At 42.1% G+C, this 15,099-nt stretch overlaps 1 protein-coding gene across 1 annotated transcript in view; it reads left to right on the top strand.

Annotated features, from left to right (window-relative positions):
* The window catches only part of Ziz (dedicator of cytokinesis protein Ziz), a 251,109-nt gene that overhangs the window by 221,486 nt on the left and 14,524 nt on the right, over positions 1–15,099 (top strand). Inside the window, exons 34-35 of the mRNA XM_080277570.1 lie at positions 3,204–3,473; positions 9,471–9,590. Of these exons, the coding sequence (XP_080133696.1) occupies positions 3,204–3,473; positions 9,471–9,590 (390 nt within the window). The remainder of the gene's footprint in view (positions 1–3,203; positions 3,474–9,470; positions 9,591–15,099) is intronic.

Below are 15,099 nucleotides of genomic sequence, written 5' to 3'. Positions count from 1 at the left end.
TATGGGTGGGGTTATAAATGAGATACAAGTAGGGCAATGGATGTTGGAGCAGCCCTAGTGAGAGAGGGCAGTGTTTGGAAACTCCCTGTACTGTTGTTTGCAGATGATGCCATGTTGTTAAGTAAAGACGAAGGGGAGCTGCAAGGCTTGGTGGATGAGTTTGGGATAGTGTGTACGATACGGAATCTAAAGGTGAATGTAGGGAAGAGTAAAGTTATGGTCTTCGAGAGAAGTGAATTCAGTGAATGTACAGTGAGGTTGGATGAGGAGGAAATGGAAAATTTGAGTGCATTTAAGTACTTGAGTAGTGTGATGAGTAAGGATGGAAGTTTAGAGGGTGGAGTGCTTGAGAGGGTACAACAAGGAAGAAAGGTTGCTGGTGCCTTGAAAGCAGTGATAAGAAACATGGAAGTGAAAAAGTTACTACATGACAGTATTATGATACCAACTCTAACGTATGGTAGTGAAGCTTGGACCTTGTTGAAGGGACAGAAGTCAAGAGTGAGAGCAGTGGAAATTAGTTATTTGAGAGGAGCATGTGGTGTCACATGGAGAGACAGACTGACAAATGAGGAAGTGAAGGAGCATTGTGGTGTGGATGTGGATGTGATAGGAAGCATTAGGAGAAACACACTGAGGTAGTTTGGCCACGTGGGGAGGATGGAGAGTGAGAGACTGATGAGGAGAGTGTATGTGAGTGAGGTGGAGGAGGGGAGAGGGAGGGGGAGGCCAAAGATGAGACGGAGGGATGGAGTGGAGAGGTATATGAGAGAGAGGGATGTGAGCTGGGAGCAGGGCAGTGAAATGGCAGGGGACAGGGCGACAAGGAGGCAATTTGTTTGTGGCCACCCATTGTGGGCTTAAGGTGTCTGGCAATAGATTGATAGGTCTTCCCTATTGCAACCCTTCTTTCTGATCATCAGTATGGGTCCCCGTCATGGACGCTTCACTGGCGATCTTCTCACTTATCTTTCAGACTCCTGGTCATCTTCCTTTCAGGACATTGGTGAAAGCTTTGCCATTGCACCTGACATCTCAAAGGCTTTTGGTTGAGTCTGGCATAAGTTTTTCCAAACTCCCTTCCTATGGTTTTTATCCTCCTACCTGTGCCTTCATCTCTAGCATCCTTTTTGGTTGTTCTATAGCTGATGTTGTCGATGGCCACCGTTCTTCTCCTAGATCTGTCAATAGTGGTGTTCCTCATGGGTCTGTCCTATCACCAACTCTCTTCCTTTTATTCGTCAGTGACCTTCTAAGGTGTACATCAAACGCTATCCACTTATACTCTGAGGATTCCACCCTTTACCTTTCCATTCACTTCCCACGGTGTCCATCTTAGCAGTTACTTCAGGAAACAAGGAATGAGGCTGTGGCACACCTAATGTCTGACTTGGCTCTTATCTCTGAGTGGGTAAAAGTAATTTTGTTGTTTTTAATGCGTGAAAAACTCAGTTCTTACATCTATCAATCCATCAAAATTTCCATAGGAATACCTACTAATGTTTAATAATATCCAGCTTAATCCTGCATCATCTTTAAACATACATAGGGTTTCCTTCTCTTGAGATTTATCTTGGAAAGATCATGTTACATCTCCTGTAAAATCTGCTTTCATGAAGTTGGGTATGCTAAGCTGACTCTGTACCTTCATTAACCCCTGCATAGTTGTAGACTTTATTCATGGGTTTTAGTTGTCCATGTGTAGAGTGCAACTCTCATGTGTAAGGAGGCTCTCCACATATAGCTCTTCTCAATTAGGTGGGGTCAAAGGCTTTTTGTCTCATTAACTCTCCTCCTCGTACTGGCTTCCTTATACCTCTGTATCTTCACCGTACTGTTGCATCTTAATCTCTTTTCTATTGCTACTTCAGTGGTCACTTCTCCTCTGAACTATCTGCTTTCACCCCTCCACTACTGTGACGGGTGTGTAGCATCCTTCTAGCAACAAACTCTCTACCCTTTTTTGTCCAACTCTCTAACGCAGGAGTTATCTGTGACTCCCAGCCCTTCATGTATGCAACAGGTCAGCTCTGGAACTGTCTCCTTCTGTCTGTATTTCCTACTTCCTATGATCTCTGGTCTTTCAAACGCAGTGTGTCCAGGCATCTCGAAATGAACACATCATGTGTTTGGCTGTCTGTTGTATTGTTTTTATTTTTTCATGGAAGGAATGGTTTACGGGCTCCTGGCCTTTGGTTCCTTCGTCCGTTCATTCAAAAAAAAAAAAAAAAAAAAAAAAAATCACTAGTTCATGTTTTTCTGGGTTCACAGGATGCACCCTACTTATGAGAATGACTGTACAGCATGAAACACAAGGTTTGTAAGAGGAATTTGTAAAGAAACTTTTCAGTTATAGTTTTACCTAAGGATACCAGATGTAAGCAGTGAAACAGGTGGAATAACAGAGTACAGTATTTTATTCATGGAGAAACAGAAAGAGAATGAAAGGAAAAGGAATTATAAGAAAGAGATGAAGGAAAGAATGAGGAGGTACAGTACAGCAGAAATGAATGGGCAGGGTAAACTTAATGGATTTTCATGCCATGCACTACTGTCTTGAGGAGCTAAAGCATTGCCCACTTTTTAGAGGACCCTTCTGCAACAAGTTATTACTGGATGCTCTTCCTTGCATCAAACAATAGCACATGAGTGGGCTTAAATATGCAACCTTTTGTTGTATATGCACAATAAATGCAAGGTCACAATATGAATGTTTTTAAGGGTGAACTGGGTGTTCAGAGAGTGTGTGAAGTCAGGAGAAAAAAGAGAATAAAAAGCAGCTTATAGCATGGTTGAATGAAGGTGTAATAGAACTAGTCAGTGCAAAGATAGAAGCATATAGTGACTGATTAATTAGAGGTGATTGGGTAAGCGAGAGAGAGAAGGGTGGGAAGTAATTGGCCAGATCAGAGTGGTCTGAGTTTTCACTGAGGGACAAGATGGGCTAGGATAGAAGAGGTAATGCATTTAGAAAAAAAAATTATTTACAAAGTTGAGAGATAAGAAAATAGGTTCTAGAAGGAGGTGAAGAATGCAAGAGAAAGTTAAGTTACACACAGGAAGGGATAATCTAGTTTGTAAGCAAGTGGCACTGGAATTCTGCTGTAGATGAGTGCCATGTTTATTTGATATGATGCTAAGTGTACAGACAGCTGTAAAATGATAGTTAAAAATGTTTTACATTATAAATTACTTTGCTACAGGTTGAAGCAGATGAGCTGGAGTCAAGATATGCATACATCCAGGTGACTCATGTGAGTCCATACTTTAGTGAGGAGGAGCGCAGTAACCGCCAGACTGAGTTTGAGCGAAATCACAATGTTTCTACCTTCATGTTTGAGACACCCTTCACTCAGGGAGCTGATGGGAGGGCCCATGGCAAGCTAGAGGAACAGTGGAAGAGGCGGGTCATCCTTCGCACTGGCTACTCCTTCCCCTATGTCAAGAAGAGAATTCCCATTGTTGATATGGAGGTGTGAAGAAATTGATGATTTGATAGCATATGAAGGAGCAGGGTCATCTTTAACTCCATGTCTTTGGTGACTTAATCTGAGTTTGTTCTTGTTACTTCTATACAATTTTAATCAGCATACAGGTAACATTTTGAACTGGAGTGGTCACTTACAGCTTTCAACCCCATCTCAGCTAGAGGGCATCCATAAGTTCAGTAAAATTGTCTGATGGTTGCTTGATTGAAGTAGAAAATATGTCATAAAATAGAATGAATGTCATGGGTCTTCTGTGTATGTAATTCCTTTAGGATATGAGAGCAAGCCTCAGTTATTATAACATTACACAGTTTTTCTTATATGCAGTGTTTTAGTTAATGTGACACTGCAAGGTATGCAGTGGAAAGGAAAAATAGCGAGAGGGAGTATAGAAGTAAAACTGATTTTAGACTGATGAGTGAAAAACTAAAAGTAAAATGAAAACAAGGAGTTGATGATTGGTTTCAGGAGATCGGCTTGTAGTGGTGGGAGGGAGTACGGACAGTTCTTGCTATATTTCAAGGATGTGTTCCAAATACCACTACTTCTTCCAAGCAGTTAGTGGTCAACATTAAGGTTACAGCAGACCATGTTAAAAGGATACAGTGAAACCCTTTTGGTAAAATATTTTTGTAAAATACTGAGTCATCATCATCATCATCATCATCCGGACGTCCATTCCCACCCTCGGGTCGGGTGAAAAGTAGCAGCATCCTGACAGCCAGAGTTTACCCAGTTCAGTGGGCCATGCTTCCATTCATTCATCATTCAAGCTCTCAAAATCCTGGCTCCATCAGACCACGTTCTGTAGCTTCACATATATCTATCTAATAGAAGGTAACCAAAAAAAAAGAAAAAGAAGAAAGAAAGGGAACATATAATGTGGGCTTAATGTGGTTAGAAATGGCACTAGAGAGACTTCGGTTATATTTGCAGTTACTGTAGGTGGATGCTGGAATTGAGTGTCTGGTAATAGTTAGACAGATAGATAAATAGATGAGTTACCTATTACAGAAAGTCCTCTTTATATTTCAGGGATGTGTTCCAAAAATATCAATTTTATATACAGCTGGCACTGTTAATTGCAGAAATTGGTATATCAGCTTCTTAGGTAGAAAAAATCTTTAATTGACAAGTTTTTTGTATATTGTGGACATAAATGCAAAAATGGACATAAAAATGGCAACATAAAAGGAGAACTTTTTATCTGGTAATCCAGTGTAAAGGTGATATACAATGCAGTACGTAAGTAATCACTCAGTTACTTGGACGCTCTGTATCCGACACACTCCGTATCTGAATGTAAGGCCTTGGCTCTGTTATTTCTATATCTGGTGTTGTTTGTCCATATATGAACATAAAATTTCCAATATAGGGTGGCCTACAAATTTAAAAAATTGTTTTGGCGGCCAGCTGGCCTCTCTGGCCAGGCATGGGCAGTAGACCCTAAGCCACCAGCTGAGCAAATGTGGCCGTCCGCCTTCTCACCAAACAGTCGAAGTCCCCTGACCTCCAGGATCCCTCGATGCTAATGGCTGTGTGCGAGTAATACAGACCCTAACCCACAAACTGAGTAGATATGGCTGTCTGCCTCCATACCAAATGGTCAAAGTCGCCTGGTCCCCCTCTCGAGCTGAGCCGCGCCCTGGTAAAAGAGTGTGACCCACCAGCTGAGCAGAAATGGCTGTCCGCCTCCCTACTAAATGGTCAAATTCACCTGGCCAGCCAATAGAGACTTGGCATCGCTGTGTTCAGTGACATTTACAACACGTCCCCACTTACTGTCCAGCTCCAACAGTTGGAGAAGGACTTTTCCTATAGTAGCCGCAGCGAGAAATGAACGCTGTGGTGGGGCAGCCGGTCATCCGGGGATTCCCCCACTGCAGCCATATCCACATGTCACTGACCATCGGCCACCGCTGCAGCCCCGCTCCATGATCCTTACCCTGTGTCTCTGGCTTTCTCTTTCTCTCTCGGTTTCTATATAAACTGGTGTATTTCCGAAACTAATTATGAAATTATTATGACTTTTGTTCCACACCACCTTTGAGGTAAAAATCAAGGAGAGTAGTCTGTATAAAGGTTTCCCCCCCCTCCTAAATGTGGCATATGAGCGGGGGAGTGCGGCCTTGCCGATACCTCCGCCTGACCTATAATTATACACTCGCCAGAACTGACCTGCCCTCAGACAAGGGGGGGGAAACCTTTATACAGAAAACTCTCCTTGATTTTTACCTCAGTGGTGGTGTGGAACAAAAGTCATAATAATTTCATAATTAGTTTCGGAAATACAGCAGTTTATATAGAAACTGAGAGAGAAAGAGAAAGCCAGAGACACAGGGTAAGGATCATGGAGCGGGGCTGCAGCGGTGGCCGATGGTCGGTGACGTGGATATGGCTACAGTGGGGGAATCCCCGGATGACCGGCTGCCCCACCACAGCGTTCATTTCTCGCTGCGGCTACTTTAGGAGGAAAATATGGACGCTGATAAACCAAGCAGTAAGGGATGCTTTCTATGGCAAGATAAGGAGAGTGGTGGCTGAACAGTAAGATGTTGACAAAAGTGTTACTGTGCAGTACAGAGCCCTCAAGAGCAACCTCTTGAAACTTACTGATTCAGTATGTGGGTGGACAAGAGGCCCACCAAGACATAAAGTAACTTGGTTGTGGGATGAGGGTGTAGAAGCCGCAGTTAAGGAGAAATGAAGGCTTTTCTGGGAATGGACGAAGGGTGGTAACAAAGATGAATACTTGGCTGCTAAGTGTAAGGCTAGAAAAGAGGTTTAGAAGGGGAAGTCTGAGTGACAGATTTTTACTTAATAATCTAAATCATGTGGAAAGGAAGAATGTGATATTTAAGGTGGCAAATCAGATGAAGATGGAGAATAGGGATATCATAAGCAAGCAGTATGTTTAGAATAATAAAGGAAGGGTAATGGTGAACACTGGGGATATCAAAGACGCATGGAGAGAGCGTAACAGCCAGCTGTTGAATGAGGCGTTTGACTGAGACAGGGAGGGTTTGGAGCCAGCAGATCCAGTGTTTGGCTTTTGGCCTTTGATTGACACTGCAACTGTGAGCAGGATAGTAGGAAGGATGCAGGTGGGGAAGGCAGCAGGTGTGTCTGAAATGTTGAAAGCCTTAGGAGATATAGGAGTGAGGTTGGTCACTGGCCTGATAAATACGATTTTATATGTGTTGTCCCAGATGATTGGCTGAAGAGTGTAATTGTAAATGTGTACAAGGGGAAGGTGATGCCCTAGAAAGAGGAAATTATAAAGGCATAAAGCTTTTAGATCAGATAATGAAGGTAATGGAGAGAGTTCTAGAAGGTATGATTAGAGAAAAAGAATACTGATGACATGCAGTTTGGGTTTATGCCAGGCAAAGGGACCACTGATGCCATATTCATTGTTTGGCAGCTTCAGGAAGAATATATAGGAAAGAAAAGGGAACTGTACTTTGTTTTTGTTGACATGGAAAGGTAGAGAGGTGGTGAAGTGGGCAGTGAGAAAGCATGGGATCGAGGAGTGGCTGGTTAGGGTGGTTATGGTCCTGTATGTGGATGCTCGCACCAAGGCCAATGGAGATTTGAGTGATCAGTTCTTCGTGAATGTTGGTGTTCACCTGGGGCCAGTTTTGAGCCCCTTGTTTATCATGGTACTTGATCCCCTCTCACATAACTTCAGAATGGACTCCTGTGGGAGATGTTCTATGCTGATGATTTGGTGTTGATTGCAGAGAATGAAAAGGAGGCAGAGGAAAGATTTAGGAAGTGGAGAGATAGTATGGGACACAAGGGCTTAAGAGTAAATGCAGATAAAACAAAAGTGATGGGCAGTACATGTGCGATTTGCCACTAGGGCATGGGAAGTAATTTCATCTTGTGCAGTGTCTATAATAAGTGGGTTCATAAGAGATATAGTGGTATTAGAGGTAGACTGCGAGATAATGCTGATTTCATGTGTGCAGTGTGTCGGGGAGAGCCTGTGGAGATTGTCAGGTGTGAAAGGATTGAACTTGCTAATGAGTCTTAAGTGTGGAGAAGAGTTTTGTTGTTTGGGAGACATGTTATGTGCTGGAGGTGGGGCTGGAGCTAGCTCTGTGCCTAGAGTGAGGAGTGGTTGGAAGAAGTTCAGGGAGCTGTTGCCTCTCCTGACATTGAGAGGGCTCTCCCTCCGTGCTAAGGGATCTTAGTTTGTAGCACCGTTAGGAGTGTAATGTTGTATAGTAGTAAGACCTGGGCAATAAAGGAAGGGATATTCGCTGGCTCAAACGTACAGAAATGACAATGATTAGGTGGATGTGCAGTGCGTCCCTGAATGCAAGGCCTGGGGGGGCTTGGATTACAATGGAAGAGTTGAAGGGTAGGTTGGGATTGGTTTGTACTGGTGTTGGGAAGAGGAGATTGAGGTGGTTTGGGCATGTGGAGAGGGTGAGGGATGATAATTGGATGCAGAAAGTGAGATATGTTAATGTTAGAGGTAGGGTTGTGAGAGGTAGACCGAAAAAGACATGGGACAAGGTCACTGAGTGTGACCTCAGAGATAAAGGACTGACTACGAAAGCTGCCAGAGATTGAGCAGCGTGAAGAGCCACCACTGGGTGACCAAGGCCGCTGCCTGCAAGCATGTTGGAGCCTTCAAAGATGAATGAATGAATGATACCGATTACAGTATTTTGTTGGCCATATCGATGGTATTGATTACCAGTACCAATGGCTAGGTAGTTTCGTAATTAATACCTTTTCAGTCCGTTGAACTCCTAAAAATTTAATAAAATTACTCAGTAGGCTCAGTCCGGGTTAAAATAATTATATGACCACTATTTTATGGGATTTTGAGCACCAAAACTGCCATTCAATATACTAATAAATCTTAAATTCATCACTTTCCAGTGAAATAGAAATTTTTGACAGTGCATTTTCAGGTAATTGGAAAGCTTATTTTAGTATTCATAGTATGTGTAATTGATACCTAGCCATCAGTATCAGTGCTTGCAGATAAATAGTTAGTATTGGAAGTATCAATATTTTGGGGTTGATACGGCCCCTACTAGTGATTACGTTAGCCACAGACCACACAAGATTCCTGTGCATTAGCTAGAGGCTAGAGGGTTACGACGCCTGTCAGCCATTCACTTGTTGGTAAGTACTGTACTTTTTTAAAATTCTTTTTGCAAAGTTCGTTTTCTTCATTTATTTATTTTTGGATTTTTGTTGTTGATACATTGTTTTCATAGCATCAAGCATTATATTGGACATTCCCATGTGTGTTTTGATGTCTATATAACTGAAGGACCGAAGACCACTGCCACAATTAGGAGGGGTACTGTACATATAGGTAAGGTATTTGTGGATTTTTGTTTTTGTGCATTGTTTTGTTAGTGCCTGGCATTATTTTGAATATTCCCATGTGTGTGTTGATATCATAATAACTGAAAGGCTGAAGAACACTGTCACAATTAGGAGGGGTACTGTACATATACAGTATGTAGGGTATAGGTTAGTAAGACATTGTTCCATATCCAGATTTCATCCCTATCCTGACATACCAATGGCTCGATTACATCGGATAATCAATGGATTACTGTATTATGTACTGTACAGTGCTGTATTTCACACATGTTGTGCATACCTCTTCAGTGTAAAGTGTGTAAAGTAGCAAGAAGTTGTTTAATGCAAAGTTCTGTGTACTTGATGAATAGGGGAAATTTAACTCCCAATTTTATCTTGATTTTCAGAAGAATGAGTATCTGGCAGGTGTCTGTGAAGTGCATCTATAAAGAGAAGTAACCCAAAATATATGCACATGGTTAGGTCTGTGAGGTGGAGCCAGGGCTCAATGGGCTTTAGTAATTAGTTGGACCATTTCACTTTACATGCTGTTGGTAGTTTTCCCACTTTTATACTTTCCATGTTTTTTTATGTTGGCTCTCCCAGTCCATAGGTGGGAGAAACATGATAAACTTTTAATTTCAGGTACTAGAAATGTCCCCAATTGAGGTAGCAATTGATGAAATGGAGAGTCGTGTAAAGGAACTGACAGAGATTATACTCAAGAAGCCAACTGATATCAAGAAGTTGCAACTCAAGCTTCAGGTAATTCCATATGTTACTTTCCTTTACTTGTATGTCAAAGTATTTCTTTTCCTTTTCGTGACGTTTACTGTTTTGTCTATGCATACAATACAACAATATCTTCATTTTGCCACTTCTTCATGTATGTACCTCATTTCTTTGGTCAGTCATTGCATCTAACCTTTCCCAGTGTTTGGTCCATGTAGTGCAGCAAAGTAATTTTGTACTTTTTTTTTTTTATTAACTCTCCCGAGAATCAAATCAAATGATTTCCTGTAACCTGGGAAGCCATTAAATACTTTGGATGGTAACCATTGGACCAACAAATGGATCCTTGGTAGTCAAGTAAGACATTCTATATGGATGTAGCCGAATAATATTTGAATCTGATGCCCACGCAATACAGCTTAGGGGTGAGCAAATGGTCACTCTTACCATAAATGGCAGAACTAAGTACACCATCCTCAGGCTGCTGCATTCCTGATGGGTCAGTTTAGGATTGGATGGTGCATAGATGGAAAATTGTTAAGAATATCACCTGATAAACAAGGTTTAAAGAATAATCAAGAGAATTCAGAGATATACTACTGTTTACACATTGTTGTTTTTCATTCGTAATAGTCATGTTGTATTAATATTTCTACCTTATGGTTTCTTACAGTTTGCAGTTATACTAAATTAGTATCACTAATCCCTTCAACACAAGTGTCTCTTGATTATTTGAGTTTTATGAACACCAGTGCATAAAAAGGCACATTAATGAGAGGCAGAACTGGTGGGTTAAATGTAATGAATGTAGAAGGTTCATATTAATGTATTTTCAAGTGTAGCCATTGTAAAGGCATTATATACAGTAACGACCTGATGTATGATCATCAGGTATAAGTTGATCGCTATGACGATCAGTGAAAACTTATGTGCCAAGTTTTGGGTTAACAGTCGCAAAAATCGCTTATATGATTTTTTTTGTAGTCATGTATGATGATCCCATGCGGAGTGCAGACGTGCTTTCAGGTCTCTCTCATTATTGACAGGGATAATTTTCCTAAGATGCCATTGATATGCAAATTCCTCAGGGATAAGGGACTGAATATTTTGGCTGCTTGAGATCAAGCAGCATGAAGAGCTGCCATTAGGTGACCAAGGCCAACATATGCAAGCGTGTTGGAGCCTTTATAAATGAAATGAAATGATGCCATCGATACTGATTTTCCAGTGGACACCATTATATAATTATTATTTAATAATAGATGTTTGATTTAACAAAATAGTTCAGCCAACTCCCATTCTGTTATCTCTAATTTTCTGCTTAATTGAGTTCTGTAACCAAGGCTCATTATAAGGGAACATTTTCCAGTATTTCAAGGTACTTTCTGCTAAATCCTTGAAGGCAACCTAAACCTAGCAAACTATGCCAACTCTATATGCTACACACAACAGTCTGAACCCATAAGTAATCTATATTTGTATTTATTGCCAGACACCTCAATCCCGTAAGAGGTGGCCACAAACAAATCATCTCCATGTCATCTTGTCCAGTGCCACTTCACTGCCTTGCTCCCAGCTTACACCCCCCTTTCTCTTATACCTCTCCACTTCATCCCTCCATCTCATCCTTGGCCTCCCCCTTGCTCTCCCCCTCTCCATTTCACTTGCATATATTCTCCTTGTTAGTCTCTTGCTCTCTATCCTCTCCACATGGCCAAACCACCTCAATGTATTTCTCATAACAATTTCTATCACATCCACATCCACACCACAACACTCCATCACTTCCTTATTTCTCAGTCTGTATCTCCATGTGACTCAGCATGCTTCTCCCAAATAACTAATTTCCACTGCACTCGCCCTTGATTTGTGTCCCTCCAGCAAGGTCCAAGCTTCACTTCCATACTTTAGAGTTGGTATCACAATACTGTCATGCAGCGACTTTTCTACTTCCATGCTCACTTCCCTGTTCCTTATCATTGCTTTCAAAGAACCAGCAGCGTTTCTTCCTTGTACTTTTTCAAGCACTTCACCCTCTAAACTTCCATCCTTACTTATCACACTACCCAAGTACAGTAAGATCTCGATATAATGAACTTCAATAGACCGGAATTTGCTTTTATCAGAATCGAGGAACTACTGGACTACAGTGCTCGTCAGAAGTATTCAGCGTTGTCTGCCGGGCGCGCAATACTTATGGCCCAAAAAGAATCACCCATTTTGGGGGGTAAGAATTGAGCCACAAGTTTGAGCTCCGAGCATGACGTCACGGTAGCCTGAGGCCTTCTGATGCGCTGGTTGGTTCCCGCCTCAGTCGCCCACGGACTGCCTGAGAGAGAGGAACTCCGCCGAGTCTCCCTCTCAAATTGCGCCATTTTTTTACCGAGTGTCCCGCAGTGTTTTGGCCTTCAAAACTTTGTTATGGCACATACCCGTGAACTATCGAGTGAAATCATATCCCAGATCATTGCTCTAAAGGAGGCAGGCCACCAGACAAAGGAAATTAGTGAATTGGTTGGTGTGGCACGATCGACAGTGCATCGTTGGTGTGCGCGGTTTCGGGAAGAAAACAGTGGTGAAGTTCCCACAAAGAAACCGAGGCCTGGTAGGCCTAGGAAAACTTCCCCAAGGTCTGTTAATGTTTTAAAACGTGCAGTGGAGTTTAATCCTTGTGTGAGTGCAAGGAAAATTAAGGAGAGCAACCCGGAAGTGTTTGGTGAGGTGTCTGTGAGAACAGTGTCTCGTAGGGTGCATGAGCTTGGTTACACAAGTCACAGGCCTGTGAAAAAGCCTCTTCTCTCTAGCAGCCAGAGAATTCTTAGGCTTGCCTTTGCTAATAAATATCGAAATTGGGGTGAGGAGCAATGGTTGTCAGTGTTGTGGTCTGATGAGGCAACGTTTAGTGTTACCTGTAACAGAGGAGCATGCAAAGGTAGTGACCCACTTGACCCACGGTATGTAGAAAGCACAGTTAAACATCCTGATTCACTCATGGTATGGGGTTGTTTTTCAGGGAAGGGTTTGGGGAAGCTTGTTGTACTTCCCAAGAACCTCAGAGTGAATCAGGATGTTTACCTGGAGCTTCTGTGTGATCATTTACCAGACTCCTTCGAGCTAACAGGTGCACGAGTGTTTCAGCAGGACGGTGCACCTGCTCACAAGGCCAAATCGGTCACCAATTGGCTTCGTGACTGCGAGGTATCATTCATGACAGACTGGCCAGGAAATAGCCCAGACCTCAACCCGATTGAAAACCTCTGGTACCTCGTAAAGAAGAGTCTCCAAGGGAAGGACGTGAGCTCTTTGCCTAAGCTGGAAGCCGCCATTCGTGACTCCTGGGACAAAATACCCCTCCAGCACCTCAGGAGCCTCGCCCTTTCACTTCCAAGACGTCTCAGGTCCGTGAAGAAACGTAAAGGCTACCCTACGAAGCACTAAAGGTAAATAAAATGCATTATTTATATGTTTTTTCAATGTTGAAAGGTTTGTTTCTCAGGAGGGACGCAGGGCGCCCCATACTTCTGACGAGCACTGTATATTCCTATACTGTGTATCAGAAAAAGTCTGATAAAGCCAGAAGCAGTCTGGACTGCCTGACCACTTCAGCTATGTTCACCACAATAAGGTAAATAAAAGACATGGTTGTCAGTGTACAGTACAGTATTATTTTATATACAGTAGTATACTGTTTGATCATTGTAGTGCAGGTATAATACAGTACAGTACTGTAGTGGTAGTGAAAACAGTATAAAACCATTGGTGCGATCCGGACTAATGTCTGATATATCGGAAAAACTTCAGATTAGCAGGGGGAAGTCCAGATGTCGCATCAATCGGAATTTTGTTTTTTTCGGAATGGCTTGGGCCCCAATAGTCTGTTATAGTGAGGTCTTACTGTACTTAAATGCACTCACATTTTCCATTTCCTCCTCATCCAGCCTCATTGTACATTCAGTGACTTCATTTCTCTTGAAGACCATAACTTTACTGTTCCCTACATTCACCTTTAGATTCCATTTATTACACATACTCCCAAACTTATTCACCAAGCCTTGCAGCTCCCCTTTGTCTTCACCTAACAACACAGTATCATCTGCATACCATTCCACCGTAGGCCTGTCTCATCTGCATTGAATACTTGTTCAGCTACAGGCCCTAAGAATATTACTTAATAAAGATGAAAGTAGATGTGTAGATGGAAATGAGTAGAGACGAAAGCAGGCGACTAGCCACATAACACAAAGGAGACAGATTGGGACCACCAGTGTGCATATTTATGTAAACATTTTTTAATTATATTCCTCAGAAGCAGCTACAGGCAGTAAGAATATTTTGTTTTTTATTAAAAGTGGGAGTGAGATGCGTAGATGGAAATGAGTGAAGCCGGAAGCAGGCAGCTTGCTATGTAGCTACATAACATAAGAGCAGAGAGTCTGGCATTGCCAGCGTGCATATTTATGTAAGCATTGTATAATTTTCCACAGAAGGAGCCATAGGCACTTGAGAAGTTTTTGTTATATATTAAAAGTGAGAGTGCAGTGCATAAGTTAGATGAAAGTGAATAAAGCCCAATCTGGCAACTTGCTGCTTACTGAGCAAAGGAGACAACTGGCACTACCAGCATGCATATTTGTGTTACATTTTATCATTTTCCACAGAAGGAGCTACAGGCACTAAGAATATTTTATTTATTGATAATGAGAGTGATTTTGCACTGATGGAGCTACAGGTAAGAAGAATTTTTATTAATTGAAAGTGAGGGGGAAATGCATAGATGCAAATGAGTTGAGCTGAAAGCACCTAACTGGCAAGTTGGTGAGAAGATGGTGCCAGTGCATGCCTTGGAAATAATTAACCTGCCCGATCCCGACGTTTTCTGGGCAGTGGTATGCCCCAGTCCCGACATTTTTGGACCTTTTTTTTTTTTTTTTTTTTTTTTTTTTTTTTTTTTTTTGCTCAAACATCCGCTTTTGGTGAGAAACATCGAAAATTCATAGAGAAATCGCTCACCTGAGGTTTAAAATACTCCATCCAGGTAGGAGTACCTCCTTACCTTACGGGGTTTTCTATCAGGCTGGCTGCAAAGAAAACAAGTTCTATGGGAGGATAACTGTTCTACACCACTCATAAACGGTATTTATTTATTTATTTGGTACGAATTTATATGTACAGTGCTCGTCAGAAGTATGGAGCGCCCTGCGTCCCTCCTGAGAAACAAACCTTTCAACATTGAAAAAACATATAAATAATGCATTTTATTTACCTTTAGTGCTTCGTAGGGTAGCCTTTACGTTTCTTCATGGACCTGAGACGTCTTGGAAGTGAAAGGGCGAGGCTCCTGAGGTGCTGGAGCGGTATTTTGTCCCAGGAGTCACGAATGGCGGCTTCCAGCTTAGGCAGAGAGCTCACGTCCTTCCCTTGGAGACTCTTCTTTACGAGGTACCAGAGGTTTTCAATCGGGTTGAGGTCTGGGCTATTTCCTGGCCAGTCTGTCATGAATGATACCTCGCAGTCACGAAGCCAATTGGTGACCGATTTGGCC

The sequence above is a fragment of the Coenobita brevimanus genome, chromosome 70, assembly GCF_032717465.1.
Source record: "Coenobita brevimanus isolate Jiangsu-jjx chromosome 70, ASM3271746v2, whole genome shotgun sequence".
Taxonomy (NCBI): domain Eukaryota; kingdom Metazoa; phylum Arthropoda; class Malacostraca; order Decapoda; family Coenobitidae; genus Coenobita; species Coenobita brevimanus.
The sequence above is the reverse complement of the archived record's forward strand: the minus strand, read 5'-3'. Positions and strand labels throughout refer to the sequence as shown.